Source organism: Podarcis bocagei (genome assembly GCF_964188305.1).
Source record: "Podarcis bocagei genome assembly, chromosome: 9".
NCBI classification, from domain to species: Eukaryota; Metazoa; Chordata; class Lepidosauria; order Squamata; family Lacertidae; genus Podarcis; species Podarcis bocagei.
In genome coordinates this window covers 80,835,601-80,850,796 of record NC_138134.1, presented here as the reverse complement: position 1 = coordinate 80,850,796, position 15,196 = coordinate 80,835,601, and the positions used below count along the sequence as shown (strand labels likewise).

The window sequence follows — 15,196 nt, the reverse complement described above, 5'->3', positions numbered from 1 at the left end:
TGTAAGAATCTGCGTGACCCACTTTCCTCTGCTTCCATGCGCCTCCCCCTGGGGGGGAAGGGCTAGGCTCTAGCCGGCCCCAGGCTCAGCCCCCAACGGCATCTGCACGGGCGGGGGGGGGGGGCTCAGAAAGACCCCCTGCATGAATCCCTGGGCAGCTGCTGCCAGTCAGTGCAGGCAGAGCTGAGCTCAGATGGACCAGCGGTTGACCCGGCAGCTTCTTGGCTTTCTTGGCATCCTGATGTTTGGCCGCAAAGTCCCTTGCTTTGCAGAAGTCGGGCTGAGGAGCGAGCGGGAGAACCCCGAGGTCCCTGGGAGTAAAATCCTGTCCCAGAGAGCAGCTTGCCTGCATTGAGAGAGCGAATCCTGACAAGTCACAACATCTGTGCATTCTGACAAGACCCGCAGGGCAACGGAAGCTGAGCGCAGCCAGGCCCCACCCCTCCCTTCCCTGCCAAGTTGAAAGCGGCCCAGGGGCAGCGCGGCTCCCTCCCTCTAGCCAGGCCTCACCTGGAGTAGGGGGCCCAGTGTGGAAAGAGGTCACAGGAGGATAATGAAGGGGGCCAGTAGTACTGGAAAGGAGAAGGGGGGCATGTTTAGCTGGGGAAGGCCTATGCAGCCGGGCATTTCAGAAGACAAATGGGCCCTTGGGAGATTCAGGATGGGTGAAAGGACAGACTTCACGCAGCAGCACGTAGTTAAACTATGGAACTCCCTGCCACAGCATGCTGGGATGGCCACCAACTGGCTGGCATCTATTTCTGGTGACAATGGAGGAGGTGAAGCCCAATGCTAGGAAGGTTGCAGCGCCTGCTGTGGCTGTAGAGACCGATAGGGGAGAGAGAAGTTTCGTTGCAGCCGGGGCAGAGGAAGGTTGTCCCCAGAGGATCAGGCAAATCCAAGGGGGGCACGGCTGCCGACAGCTACCAGCCAGGAGGGCTGCCCCTGAATGCCTGTTGTGCAGCCGCACTGGGGACAGGCTTCTGGTTGGACGTGGGGGGACTGGGATGCTGGGCGAGGGGGGCCCATGGTATTTGCAAGGAAACCTGAAAAGTGCATGCACTGCTGCTCTCGACACAACTGGGAAGACAAGGAAGAAAGCAGGGAAGAGCTGGCTGCAGGATGAGGCCCCCTGTGCAGTCCAGCAGGGAGGCAGTTTTAGGATAGCATGACGGCGCTGGCACTGCTGGAATTGGAATGCACAAAGTCCGCCGGTGCCACCAGCATCCTGCCCCCCGTTAGTGGCTGTGCAGCTGCCTCTGGAGTGACCCCAAATGGGATCGGGGCCAGTTGAATCCCGACAAGACAGAAGTACTGTTTTGGGGGGACAGGAGGCAGGTGGGTGTGGGCGACTCCCTGGTCCTGAATGGGGCAACTGTGCCACTGAAGGACCAGGTGCGCAGCCTGAGGGTCATTTTGGACTCCCAACTGTCCATGGAGGCGCAGGTCCATTCTGTGTCCAGGGCAGCTGTCTCCCAGCTCCATCTGGTACGCAGGATGAGACCCTCCCTGCCTGCGGACTGTCTGGCCAGAGTGGTGCATGCTCTGGTTATCTCCCGTTTGGATTACTGCAATGCGTTCTCTGTGGGGCTACCTTTGAAGGTGACCCGGAAACTGCAACTAATCCAGAATGCGGCAGCCAGACTGGTGACTGGGGGCGGCTGCCAGGACCGCATAACACCAGTCTTGAAAGATCTACATTGGCTCCCAGTACATTTCCGAGCACAATTCAAAGTGTTGGTGCTGACCTTGAAAGCCCTAAACGGCCTCAGTCCAGTAGACCTGAAGGAGCGTCTCCACCCCCATCGTTCAGCCCGGACACTGAGGTCCAGATCCGAGGGCCTTCTGGCGGTTCCCTCGCTGCGAGAAGTCAATTTACAGGGAACCAGGCAGAGGGCCTTCTCGGTGGTGGCGCCCGCCCTTTGGAACGCCCTCCCACCAGATGTCAAGGAAATAAGCAGCTATCCTACTTTTAGAAGACATCTGAAGGCAGCCCTGTTTAGGGAAGCTTTTAATGTTTGGTGCATTACTGTATTTTAATATCTTGTTGGAAGCCGCCCTGAGTAATTATTATTATTATTATTATTAATTATGGCAGCCTTTTCCTGCTGCCCCTGACATTGAAAGGTGCGCTGCCTCTAAGCCCGGAGGCTCCATTTTGCGCCCCATTGAGAGCTCGCCGCCTCGGTCCTCGGAGCCCCTGCCGTCCAGCCCCGGCTCCCTCTCCCCGCCTTCGCGCCGCCTCTGCCGGCCCGGCCTCCGGGGCGGAGCGAGCGGGGACTACGAGTCCCATCAGGCCCGGCCCCGTCCGCCTGTTCACTTCCTCCGCAGCCGCCGCGCCGAGGCCAGCAGCCAGGAGCCCGCGCAACGCCACGCCGCGCCGACGGGCTGCTCGACGGGGCCGCCTCCTGCCTCCTGCCTCCGCCGCGCCTCGCTCGCCCCCATGTCGGCCGTCGCGGCCGGCTCGGCAGAGCTCCTGCGGGGCGACCGCGCCCCCTCCCTGCTGGCAAGTAGCGCGCCCCCCGACGCCGCTCCGGAGGGTCCCTGCGCCGGGGGTGGGGGGCGGGACGCGTGTCGGGGGGGGGGCGGGACACGCGTCGGGGGGCGCACCCTCCTGCGAGTCCAAAAGACCCCAGGCGCCCCCCCCGACGCCGCTCCGGAGGGTCCCTGCGCCGGGGGTGGGGGGCGGGACGCGTGTCGGGGGGGGGCGGGACACGCGTCGGGGGGCGCACCCTCCTGCGAGTCCAAAAGACCCCAGGCGCCCCCCCCGACGCCGCTCCGGAGGGTCCCCGCGCCAGGGCTGGGGGGCCAGACACGCGTCGGGGGCCGGGACACGTGTCCGGGGGACGAGCGGGCAATGGGGCGCACCCTCCTGCGAGCCAAAAGCACCTCCGGTGCCCAGGCGCCCCCCACCCCGGCGCCGGGGGGCTCCGTGATCCTGGACAGCCGTGGGGGGCCAGGCTGGCCTCGCCGCTGCCCGTCGGGTGCCAGCTGCCCCGCCCCTGGCGGCCTCGGGAGGCTTCTCTGCCCGGGCTCGCCCTGCCCTCGCCCTGGCGCAGTTCCCCGGGCCGAGGGGGCGAGACCCGTGCCTGCCCGTCGGGGCCCGGGGAGGGGGATCCCGCTGCCGTCTCGGGTCTGGCTCGCGGCGAGGGCGCCTGCGGAAAGTGCGGAAAGGCGGACTCGGACCTGGAAAGAGCTGGGTTCCAATTCCTCCGCGAGGCATGAAACTCGCTGGGTGCCAGGCTGGCCAACCTCACAGGGTTGTGGGGAGGGGAAAAGGGGGAGAACCACTAGGCCCCCTTGGGCTCCTCGGGGGGAAAGGCGGGGTATCCATGCAATTAGTAAGAACAACAGCAAAGATAATGAACAAAAGTAGGAGCAGAAGAGCAAATAAGGAGCGTTGGCAAAAACGCCGAGTAATTCAGAGATGGGCATCCTAAGGTGGGCATGGTATGTTTAAAGGCTGGGCAGAGGAGACCCCCTTGACCTGGTGCTGCAAAATCTGGCGGAGGTGCCATGCGCATGCTCCCCTCCCCATCTCTGGCTGCTCCCTCTCTCTGGACAGTGGGGGCCCTCTAATAATAATAATAATAATAATACATTTTTATTTATATCCCACCCTTCCCAGCTGAAGCCGGGCTCAGAGCGGCTAACAATAAAAGTAACACAGTTTAGATAAAATCACAATCAATTAATTGACATGCGTTCACCTCTGAGCAGGAGGCAGCCCCGGGCACGGCTGGGGTGCAAACAGACGCCCTGCCCTGGGGCTTTCTGATGGAGGTGTGGGGCCCAGGACCCCTTGAAACCAGGCTCTGCCCCAGGAACATATTTTTAATGCCAGGGACTATCTCTAGGGCAGGTGGGGTTGTAACTGCCGGACGGGGCTTTGAGCAGTGGCTGCAGGAGCGCCTGGACTTGGGGGGCAGCGTGGGTCAGGGGAGCAGCTTTTGGCACAGACCCAAATCCCCTTTGGGCATTCTTGGGGGGGGGCTCCTTGCCTCTAGGGCACCTGGCCAGGTACCAGGAGGCTGGGCCCCCTTGGGCCTGATCCTGCAAAGCTCCCCTGTGGTTCTCAGCCTGCCTTCTCCACCCCCCCTGCCCCGCCCTGCCTGCAGGGGGCAGACCAGGCGGACTATGAGGACGAGGACCTGGCGGGGGAGCTGATGGACGGGGGCGAGGAGGAGCCCCGGGCGTGGACCCTGCAGGAGAAGGCTCTGCACGAGGCGCGGCTGAAGGCCAAGGCCAAGCGCCGCCTGCGCAGGACGTCCTCCCGCGACTCCAACCGCGAGTCCCTCTCTGAAGGCGGGGAGCCCCTCCCCGACCCCAGCAGCCCCAAAGGGAAGAGCCACGACCGCAAATCCCGCATGGGCAAAGGCCGGGGGCTGCCCAAGAAAGGTAGCGACGCCCACCCCATACCCCCGGCCTCCTTGTGCCCGCTGCGGGTGGCTGCAGCCGTCTTGGGGGGTGTTGTTTGGGTGACAGGGCTCAGCCCACCCCTCTCTCTCTCTGTCTAGGTGGCGCAGGGGGCAAGGGCGTGTGGGGGGCCCCCGGGGTGGTCTACAGCTACCAGGAGCCGGACGCCCGAGACCCCAACTACGACGAAGTGGCACAGGTACCCTGGGCCAGAGGAGGGGGGCCTGGGGGTGGTCTTCCCAGGCAGCTGTCCTTTCTCCCCACTCCGAGGCCACGTGCCCCATTGCCATGGGAGACCTTGTCCCTCCTGCCCCACAGCCTGCAAGGGGGCATAGAGACCCCTTGGCGGCATAGAACTTGAATTGTCGAACGCAGGATGAAGGACCCCAGCCCCATGGCCAGGCACTGGGCACGGAGACGGCCTTCGTATGCCAGGTGCAGCTGTTGCAGTGGGTCTGGGAAGGGGGTGCCGATTGGCAAGGGATATTCTGGCTGCTGCAGGCAAGGCGGCAGCCCCCGGGCCTGGGTGGGGGCACAGGCGCCCTCCCTTCAGTGCAGGCCTGGGACCCTCCAGCCTCTTGAGCCCCTGGCGCTGCCCACCTGGCCCAAGGAAAAGCTGAAACGAGGGTCCTTTAACTGGAGTGGCCCCCTGCCCCCTGGGGGGTGTCTCCCGCCATGATACCCACAGCAATGGGGCAGCCCACACCTTCTGGGGACAATGCCCCGTGGGGTTCATGGGCCGCCAGTTCCAGAAGGCTTGACATTGCTCCGGCATGGCTCTCTGCCCCCTTTCCAGGGGTCTTCGCTGGGTGCCCGGCAGGACCCTGCTGGAGAAAGGGGCAGGGTCCTCCAGGACGAGGGGTTGTGGGGCTTGGCAAGCCTGACCCCCCCCTCTGTGCCGCCTGGCCTCTCCCCAGGGGGACACGGTCTACGCCACGGTGGTGCCCGAGCTGGAAGAGGAGGAGTTGGAGAAGGCCGTGCAGCCCATGATGAAGGAATACTTTGAGCACGGAGACACTCTGGAGGTGGTGGTGCGTATTCCCGGGCCGGAAGCTGGATTCTGGGGGGGTAGCCCAGGCCGGGAGTGGGGGGCCCCTCAGATGTTTGCCCCCTGGGCTTCCAGGGAATCCTGTTTCAAGCCAGACTGGGCTCTCTGGGGGGAAGGGAGGGATGTCATGGAAGAGGAACCCCAGAATTGTAGAGTTGGGAAGGGACCCCCAGGACTCATCCAGCCCCACCCCTTGCAGTGCAGGCGTCGCAGCTAAAGAATCCCAGGCTGGCAGCCCTCCGACCTCTGCTTAAAAACCTCCTGCAAAGGAGAGGCCATTCCCTCCAAGGCGAAAGAACAGATCCAGGGACAGGGTCACTTCTTCCTCGTTCAGAATCGGACGCTGGATCTGAGCTCTGGGGGGGGAGGGGGGCATTTGTGAGGCCAAGGGGGCCTTTTATCAGCTACTTTAAAATGAGGCTGCATTTTAAATTGCATTATATTTTTTTACTGTGATTTTATTGGTGTTAGCTGCCCTGAGCCCGGCTCTGGCTGGGAAGGGCAAGATATAAACAAAAATTATTATTATTATTATTATTATTATTATTATTATTATTATTATTATTATTATTATTATTAACAGCAGTTGGGGAGGTTGGCCAGGGCGGGGGCTCTGCTCCCAGTCTCCTGGGCCAGTAGGTTCTTGAAATAAACAGAGTGATGAGACCCTCCCGAGTGGGCAGGTGGCCTTGAGGAATCCGCCGGCAGTAAGGAGAATGGCAATATTGAAGGTCAGCAAATCCCAGCTCCCCTTTGGTCGTTAAGAGGCAGGGCTCCCTCTTCCGCCTCACCCTGAAGCTCAGGTGCCAGCAAATTTCAGAGAGGATAAAAGTTGTCCCTTCCAAGCCGACAATTCTGTGATTCGTTGGAATTTCTTAAACAGGTTGCCAGGGGTGATTCCTGCACCGCAGGGGGTTGGACTAGATGGCCCTATGGGGTCCCTTCCAGCTACAGTTCTGTGATTCTATGGGGGTGAGAAGAGCAGGTTGACAAGTTCCTGTCTATGCTGGGCAGAAGGGAGTCCCATTTGCAAAGGAGGCCACCAGCCCCCCTTCTATCCTGCCCACCCGAATGCCCCACTGAACAATAGAATAATAATTTATTATTTCTACCCTGCCCATCTGGTTGGGTTTCCCCAGCCACTCTGGGCGGCTTCCAACAGAATATTAAAATACAATAACCTATTAAACATTAAAAGCTTCCCTAAACAGGGCTGCCTTCAGATGCCTTCTAAAAGTCTGGTAGTTGTTGTTCTCTTTGACATCTGGTGGGAGGGCGTTCCACAGGGCGGGTGCCACCACCGAGAAGGCCCTCTGCCTGCTTCCCTGTAACTTGGCTTCTTGCAGGGAGGGCAGCAGGGGCGTCTCCATGGGGCCTCCACCACAGACTAGCAAGTAGTGCTGGTTCCTCGCCAGGACGGCTCTGCTCTGGAAGGAGGCAGTCGTGCTTCCGAATATCACTTGTTGGAGACAGCAGGAGGGGAGAGGTTCTGCTTGTGGGGTTCCCATAATGGGCATCTGGTTGGCTACTCGGAGAGAAGGATGCCAGGCTGGGGGGGGGGCATTGGCCTGATCCAGCAGGCTCTCCTAATAATAATAATAATAATAATAATAATAATAATAATAATAATAAATAATTTTTATTTATTCCCCGGCCAGAGCTGGGCTCAGGGCAGCTAACACCAATAAAATCACAGTAAAAACATAATAGGGGGAAAAGAGGGAGGGAAGAAAAGAAAAAATCCAATTTAAAATACAGGTTAAAATGCAATTTTAAATGCAGCCTCATGTCCTGCCCCCAGGGCAGTGTGGCTGTGGGCAGATCCCGCCTCCTCAAAGCTTTCTTGCCCGTCTTGCTCACCCAGTGAGATTGGTGGGGTGCAAATAATAAAATTACTGTTCTTCTTCTTATTATTCTTGCAGGAGCTGCTCCGCGAACTGAACCTGGGTGGGCACAAGGCGTCTGTGCCCTCCCTGGCCGTGGCGCTGTCTCTGGAGGGCAAGGCCAGCCACCGGGAGCTGACCTCCCGCCTGCTCTCCGACCTGGTGGGGAAGGTGATGAGCCCCGAGGACATCGCGGCTGCCTTTGACCGGACGCTGAGCGACCTCCCTGACCTCATCCTGGACACCCCCGAGGCCCCGCAGGTGGGGGGGGGCAGGCCTAGCCCTGCGAGGGGAGGCTGGGTTGGGGGAAACGGGGGGCAGACGGACGTGTGACCCCTCCGCCCCCTGTGTCCGTCTTTGCAGATGCTGGGCCAGTTCATCGCGCGGGCCGTGGCGGACCATGCGCTGCCCCTGGACTTCCTGGAGCGCTACAAGGGGCGCGTGGACTGCGAGCACGCTCGGTGAGGGGCCGGGCTCACGGGGGGAGGTGTGACCCACTCAGTGCTGGCATGCACCCAGGGACACGGGGGCAGTTGGCAGGCTGGTGTGCCGGGCAAACTCCGGTCCTTGGCGCAGCATAAATCAGCAACCCAGGCTTTAGAAGACAGAGCACGCTATTCAGCAGAGAAAACTGCGCAGACAGAGGCTGTGTGAGCATATTTACAAGCACCTTCTATTCAGCATACCGTATTTTTCGCTCTATAACACGCACCAGACCATAACACGCACGTAGTTTTTAGAGGAGGAAAACAAGGAAAAAAATATTCTAAACGAAATAGTAGATATATGATTTTTGTGGTTAGTGCTGTGGCCACAGACATGTGATCTGACAGTGAGTTTGGAGTAGCCCAATGCAAAAATCCTGAGGATCCATGTGGATCCATGCTTTGTAACCACGGAGGAGGGAAGGAAGGGGAACCATGGATCCTCTGCTCACGACTGCAGCAGATCCCCCCCGCCACCCACAGGCATTCGCTCCATAACACGCACAGACATTTCCCCTTACTTTCTAGGAGGAAAAAAGTGAGTGTTATGGTGCAAAAAATACGGTAGATCAGGACAAAAGGAAACACGTCTGATCTCCTTCGTGTCCAAAGCAAAACAGAAAGCTGTACACAAACGGAAGTTCCCCGCATGCAATGCTGGTGTGTGTTGCAGACATGCGACACGCAACTCTCCCGTGTCTGTTCCTTAAGGTGGAACGGAATTCTCAACACTCAGGGCCGTCTTAAGCATATCCAGTGCTGTGGTGCAAAGCTCCCTCCGCCACACACACACACACACCCGTTTCCCAGAGTTTTCCAGGGAGGACGGCGCTGCCAGCGGGGCTGGAGGAGGCGGGCAGCGGCTGGAGGGCGGCTCCTCCGGCGGGGAAGAGGCGGAGGCTGGGCGTGGCGCCTCTCGGCTCAGCTGGCTGCTTTGTGCCACGGTGGCCACGGCAGACGGAGGCTCTGGGCGCGGTGCTGCTGTGGCTCTGCATGGCGGAGGTGGGCGAGGGTGGCAAGCTGATGCCAGGAGGTGCCGCGTCCCTGGTGAGGCGTTCTCAAAGCAGAGGAAGGATTGAACTCTGATTAATAAGAATACACACAGAGGCTTGAACCAGCAAGACTCTGGGAGGAGTGCGTATAATAAGAATTCCTCCACCCTGCGGCCCAGGTCGTTTTATTCACAAAAGAACTTTTAACACAGTGTACACAAGAACCAATCATATTTCCTCTGAGCATTTCAAAACCCCAGCATGGGACAAAGTTAAAAGTTAAAACTACAAAGAGCTAATTTCCTACTTGAGTATGTAATTCAGAGTACAGGCATACCTCAGGTTGAATGCGCTTCAGGTTGAGCGCGTTTGAGTTGCGCTCCGCAGCAACCTGAAAGTAACGGAGTGCAATACTTCCGGGTCTCGCCCCTTGCGCATGCGCAGATGTTCAGAATGACATCACGTGCATGCGCAGAAGCAGCAAAAAGCGCCGCGCGCGTGCGCAGACGTGCCGTTGCTGGTTACGTTTGCTTCTAGATGCGAAAGGGGCTCCGGAACAGATCCCGTTTGTATCTAGAGGTACTGTAAATAAAAGAGGAGGCGAAGAGGAATGCTTTTAGGAAACTCTGGAGGTCATAAACAGGAGAGGCAGGATTTACCATCTCCTTATGAACTCTCTCCCTGGCCCTTGAGATTAACAAAACTAACCACAGCTACATCAAAGCTAACTATCATCTTTAGGACCCAGGATGCCTGATGCAGCAACTGGCCTGTGTTTAGAATGCTGATATGTGCCTGTCAGGCGTAGAAAATGAACAGTAGAGAAAATGGCCAGAAATGCAGAGGCTTGTGGGATCAGAAATTATTGTCAATGAATCAAGCCCAGCCAACGCCATGCTTTCATAGCGGACACAATGGCTTGATGCCTATTTTATAATTCCTCATAGTAATCCCACCTGACCCCACACTCTGGATATTTGCACTCCTTCACCTGGCACCCTCCAGAACATGGCGCCTGGCACCATGCGCCACTATCCTCCATGGGTAAGACGCCCTTGGACCCCCTCCCCGCTGCCCCCTCTTCTCTGATGTGGGGCTGCCGCCTTCTCTGCAGCGCATGGGGCCAGGTTACTCCCGGGTGTCCCTCCCAACCCCGCAAAACCGTTCTCCGTTTCCAGGGCTGCTCTGGACCGCGCGGCCATCCTCTTGCGCATCAAGAGAGACGTCAACCGCCTGGACAACGTCTGGGGCGTGGGGGGCGGACAGAGGCCCGTCAAGCATCTCATCAAGGAGGTGAGGCGGAGAAATGGTTTGCGGTGAGCTTGAGAAAAATGCTCAAATGCACCGTATTTGGTGGGGGTGTAAAAACATAAAACAGCTTTGGAACAATATATGCGAAGAATTAAAGAAGATACCGAAAACATCAGTTAAGAAGAAACCAGAAGCATATCTTCTGGGTTTGATAACAGAAGACCACCCCCAAGAATAGGATAAATATATTCTTATAGGCAACGTCAGCTGCCAGGACATTGATTGCAAATAATTGGAAAGGGGGAATATGTACCCTCAAATTTTGTGAATTCCAAAATATGGCAAAATTAACTGCAATAAGAGGAAAATCAAACCAAAAAACAAAGAGAATGGAGTTGTGTAAGAGAATATATAAAGAAACATTGTTTCAGAATAGAAATATCAATACGCAGAATAAGAACGACGCAGGGATAAGAGAAAGGGTAACAATAAGCAAAACATACAAAAGCTTATACCAGAACAAACTTAGTTGGTCTATAACGGGCATAGGCAACCTTCGGCCCTCCAGATGTTTTGGCCTACAACTCCCAGGATCCCTAGCTAACGGGACCAGTGGTCAGGGATGATGGGAGTTGTAGTCCAAAACATCTGGAGGGCTGAAGGTGGGGGGTGCCTGGTTTACAACCATAATCCGTTCTGGGGGTCCGTTTGTAAACCAAAACAGGTTGTGACCCAAGGTGCACTTTCACCAATTGGGCCTCCAAAAAACTATTTGTTCGTATCCCCCCCCCCCCAATGGGTTGTCATCCCATAAAAGGTTGCAAACCGGGAGACGCATTTCTGGGTTTGACGTTTTTGTAATCCAAGGCGCATGCAAACCAAGGTACCACTGTGCAAGTCTTCCAGGGGCTCGAAGGTGAAGCAGCCTTGGGGTCATAAGCCTCCATTTCTGGGCAGGATGCATCCCCTCTGAGCCCCCCAGTTGCGGAGCCCAGTCTCGCCTTCCGCAGGCCCCACTTTGCATGGCTGCCCTTTCCGGGACCGGCCCCACGGAGCAGCGACGCTTGCAAAGGAAGCTTGCATCTCCTGGCCTTGAACTCTCCCCAGTTCTGCCAGTCACTGTCTGGGGAGACACAGCAGCTGCTGTTGTGCACGGCTGGGGGGGGGGGTGTTGGCAGATAAGGGGCTGAAATATTGCCTTGGTGGGGATCTGGAGAGGTGCTGCGTCCTGCCTGGACCCAAATTAAAACGCCAAGGCGTTTCCTTCTTGGGGGGTGGCAGAATTCCATGCAAACCTTGGGGGGTGTCAATGCCCCACAACAGCAGCCTGCCTTGCAAAACTTGGGGGTGTCAATGCCCTTTCTAGGCTTGGCTGGGGGGGGGGAGCTGTCCTGAGCTGCTGTGGGGCTCAGTGCTCCCTGCTTTTCTATTATTATTATTATTATTATTATTATTATTATTATTATTATTATTTTTCCAACAAATTTGAACAAATTCAAAAATTCAAATTACATTTTACAATTTCAGTTAACCCCCAGCTTCCTTTTCTGGTTTGTAACATACTTGTTTGTTCTGCTTATAATTTTATATTCCTTATATGCTAAAATTAACATTGTCTTCTTAATCTCTTCTTAAATTTTTGTCCATTGAAAGTGTATGACTCAAATCCTGCCAGTGAGTTCGTTTCAATGCATTGCTTCTGTATATACATCCTAAAAGGTTCCCAATCTTTTTTAAAAGTCTTTGTGTGTGTTTGCAATGCTTCTGTCGCTGGTCTCTCACCGCCCTCTCCGCTCTTCCAGATGAACCTCTTGCTCCGCGAATACCTGCTTTCGGGCGAAGTCTCTGAGGCCGAGCACTGCCTTCGCCAGCTGGAGGTGCCTCACTTCCACCACGAGCTCGTCTACGAGGTAGCGCAGGGCATCCTTCGGGGCCCTTGGGTGCTGCTTGGGGACGGGCAGGGCCCGCCTCCGGGGGCTTGGCAGCTCTTGGCCTCTGGGCACGGCAGCCAGCCGGAGCTGGGCCTCGCCCGGCCCCCTCTGAGCCCCTTCCCGGCCTTCTTCCCCCAGGCGGTGGTGATGGTGCTGGAGTCCACGGGCGACACGGCCGTGGCCATGATGGTGCGGCTGCTGAAGGTGCTGTGGGAGACGGGCCTGGTGACGCTGGACCAGATGAACCGGGTGAGGGCCGCGCCCTGGGAGGGGCACAGCGTGGCTGCCGCCCAGAGTTCTGCAAGGCAGGCCCAGAGGGCACAGAGAATGGGGGTTTTATGTTGCGCAGCGCCCGGAGATCTGCGGGTATTGGGGGCTGTACCAATTGGAAAAAATAATAAAGCGGTACCTCTGGTTGCGAACAGGATCCGTTCTGGAGGCCCATTCGCAACATGAGCAGAACGCAACCCGCATCTCGGTGTGTGCGCAGGTCACGCTTCTGCGCATGCGCGTGACATCATTTTGCGGAAACGGTGAAACCCGGAAGTAACCCTTTCTGGTACTTCCGGGTCGCTGCGGGACGCAACCTGAAACCTCGCAACCTGAAGCAAACGTAACATGAGGTATGACTGTAATAATAAAGAAGAAGAAGAAGAAGAAATTCTAACTAGAAATTGAGTAAAGATTGGCTAACGTTCAAAGAATATCTTTAAATGTACGGTAAGAACACAAAACTCCCGACAGATTTGGATTGAATCTTGAAGTTTAAGGAAATGAGAAAGTCAAAATTTCTCCTGATAATTGACCAAAAATAAAAATGAAGTGCGTATAGACTGGTAAGGTGTAATGCTAATGCAATCCAGCAGGGAGGCAGCCGTGCTGCTCTGGGGGGTGTCCACCCTCAGCCCCCCCCTGTGCTGACCCCTCCTGCTTTCCCCCCCCCAGGGCTTCCAGCGGGTGTACGATGAGCTGGGAGACATCAGCCTGGACGTCCCGTTGGCGCACAGCATCCTGGAGCGGCTGGTGGACCTCTGCTTTGAGGAGGGCGTCATCACCAAGCAGCTGAGAGACGCCTGCCCTGCGCGGTAGGCCAGGCTCCGCCCTTCGTGCCCTCGGGGGTTCAGGCGGGGAGAGAGCAGAGGTCCAGAGCCCCACACTTGCTGGTCTGGCGGCCTCTCTCTCAGAACAGCCTTCAGGGGCTCGGACCCTGCGGGCCGCTTTCCCACAGGCAAACGTGCGCCAGTGGGAGTAGGGGCCTGGACCGGTGAGCCGCTGGCCTGATCCGTCCGGCTTTCCTGATGCGCTCCTTGCGTCTGACGGGTGCGGGAGCCCCCTCCGCTCCACCCCAGTTTCCGGGAGGGTCCTTTGTTTGTCTGAACCGGAGACGGAGCAGTTTGCTAGGTCTCTCCAGTCCCAAAGCCCGCCCATCTCTTTGCTCTTCTTTCGAGGGTCAGAAGAAGAGAATCGTGGCGTTGGGGGGGGGACCCCCAAAGGTCCTCTAGTCCAACCCCTTGCAGCTAGCTAGTTTCTCTCTCTCTCTCTCTGTGGCAGGATGGCTGCGGCCATTACAGGTCTGCAGGTCTTTGCAGACTGGAACGGGATTGGGTTTGTGGGGGGGGGGCCTGGGAATGGGGCAGCAAAGATCCAAAGGCTTTGTGTTGTGTGTGTGTGTTGTGTTGTGTTGTCACTCCCCCCCCCCCACTCACTCTCTCCTTCTTTCCTCAGGGGCCGGAAGCGCTTTGTCAGCGAGGGGGACGGCGGCCAAATCAAGCCCTAGCTTGACGCTTCCAGCCCTGGCCTCTGCCCCCTGCCCCCTGCCATGCACCCCCAGCGAGCTTCAAGGGAGAGGCCAGGAGGCTGCGCCAGACACCCCCTCGCCCCCCCCCACTAGAAGCAACCTGGGAAGGAAAGGGAGCTTCAGCCACCACATCTGGGTCAGCCTGGCGAGGGGGTCAAAAGAGGGAGCTTGCCCTCTCGCAGGGCACCCCATCCGGGTCTTGCCCCCCTCCTCCAGCCCCCCCCCAAACGCATCTCAGAAAGCGGAGGGGAGCCTGGGGCCCTGGTCCAGCGGGGAGGGCGGCCGCCTTGGTGTTCCTGGCCCTATGGGGCTCCCTAGGGACCCAGGCTTCCTCCAACAGGTCTAGCCCCTTGCTGCGTCCCAAAAGGGCACAAATGCCTCCCCCAAAGCCCCCCCCCCGCAGCCCCCTAATTTCTGTGGGGGGGGAACTCTATCCTTGCTCCTTAAGGCGGGGGGGGGGAGATCTCAAGGTCTGGGGAAGCAGCTCTCGGGTATCGGGGAGGGCAGAGCGGCGTCTCGTGAGCACGGCTAGAAGGCTGGAAGATAAGGTGGGGGGTGGAGATGGGGAGGGGCCTGGTGTCCTTGCAGCGGTGGGGGGAACGGGTGGCACGTGGAAAATCTAAAAATAAAAACGTATCCAAAGGAGCTGGCTGTGCCCGTCTCTTCCTGTGACTGGTTGGGGGCAGGGACAAAAGGCTCATGGGGGCAAAATGGCCCTGGCAGGGGCATGGGCATCACCCTCACACAAGTTGCAAAAGGTTTGACCCCCCCGGACACATAAAAGCAAATAATAATAATAGATTGTTTTCAGGCAGGTAGCCGTGTTGGTCTGACACAATCTGAAGAAGTGTGCATGCACATGAAAGCTTATACCCAGAACAAACTTGGTCTATAAGGTCCTACTGGACAATTTATTATTATTAATTTATTATTTATACCCCAGCCACTCTGGGCGGCTTCCAACAAAAGATTAAAATACAATAGTCCATCAAACATTAAAAGCTTCCCTAAACAGGGCTGCCTTCAGATGTCTTCTGAAAGTCAGATAGTGGTTTATTTCCTTGACATCTGGTGGGAGGGCATTCCACAGGACGGGAGCCACTACCAAAAAGGCCCTCTGTCTGCTTCCCGGTAACCTCACTTCTCGCAATGAGGGAACTGCCAGAAGGCCCTCGGAGCTGGACCTCAGTGTCCGGGCTGAACGATGGGGGTGGAGACGCTCCTTCAGATCTACTGGACCAAGGCCCTTTAGGGCTTTCAAGGTCAGCACCAACACTTTGAATTGTGCTCGGAAACGAACTGGGAGCCAATGTAGGTCTATCAAGACTGGTGTTATGTGGTCCCGGCGGCCGCCCCCAGTCACCAGTCTAGCTGCTGCATTCTGGATTAGTT

General features: G+C 57.4%; 2 protein-coding genes across 6 annotated transcripts in view; one reads left to right on the top strand and one right to left on the bottom strand.

Moving 5' to 3' along the window:
• The window catches only part of TTC31 (tetratricopeptide repeat domain 31), a 102,667-nt gene that overhangs the window by 32,583 nt on the left and 54,888 nt on the right, over window positions 1–15,196 (bottom strand). The gene's annotated exons all lie outside the window — the stretch shown is intronic.
• The window catches only part of LOC308594245 (programmed cell death protein 4-like), a 157,321-nt gene continuing 144,512 nt past the window's right edge, over window positions 2,388–15,196 (top strand). The window contains exons 1-11 of one of the 2 annotated variants that reach the window (XM_081207162.1): window positions 2,388–2,506; window positions 4,119–4,398; window positions 4,518–4,615; window positions 5,334–5,447; window positions 7,387–7,608; window positions 7,711–7,808; window positions 10,003–10,117; window positions 11,878–11,985; window positions 12,145–12,255; window positions 12,952–13,091; window positions 13,732–13,817. In XM_081207162.1, coding sequence (XP_081063288.1) covers window positions 2,444–2,506; window positions 4,119–4,398; window positions 4,518–4,615; window positions 5,334–5,447; window positions 7,387–7,608; window positions 7,711–7,808; window positions 10,003–10,117; window positions 11,878–11,985; window positions 12,145–12,255; window positions 12,952–13,091; window positions 13,732–13,783 — 1,401 coding nt within the window. In that variant the 5' untranslated portion in view covers window positions 2,388–2,443 and the 3' untranslated portion in view covers window positions 13,784–13,817. Of the gene's footprint in view, window positions 2,507–4,118; window positions 4,399–4,517; window positions 4,616–5,333; window positions 5,448–7,386; window positions 7,609–7,710; window positions 7,809–10,002; window positions 10,118–11,877; window positions 11,986–12,144; window positions 12,256–12,951; window positions 13,092–13,731; window positions 14,356–15,196 lie in introns of those variants that run through there. The other variant, XM_081207161.1, reaches the window with a different exon arrangement.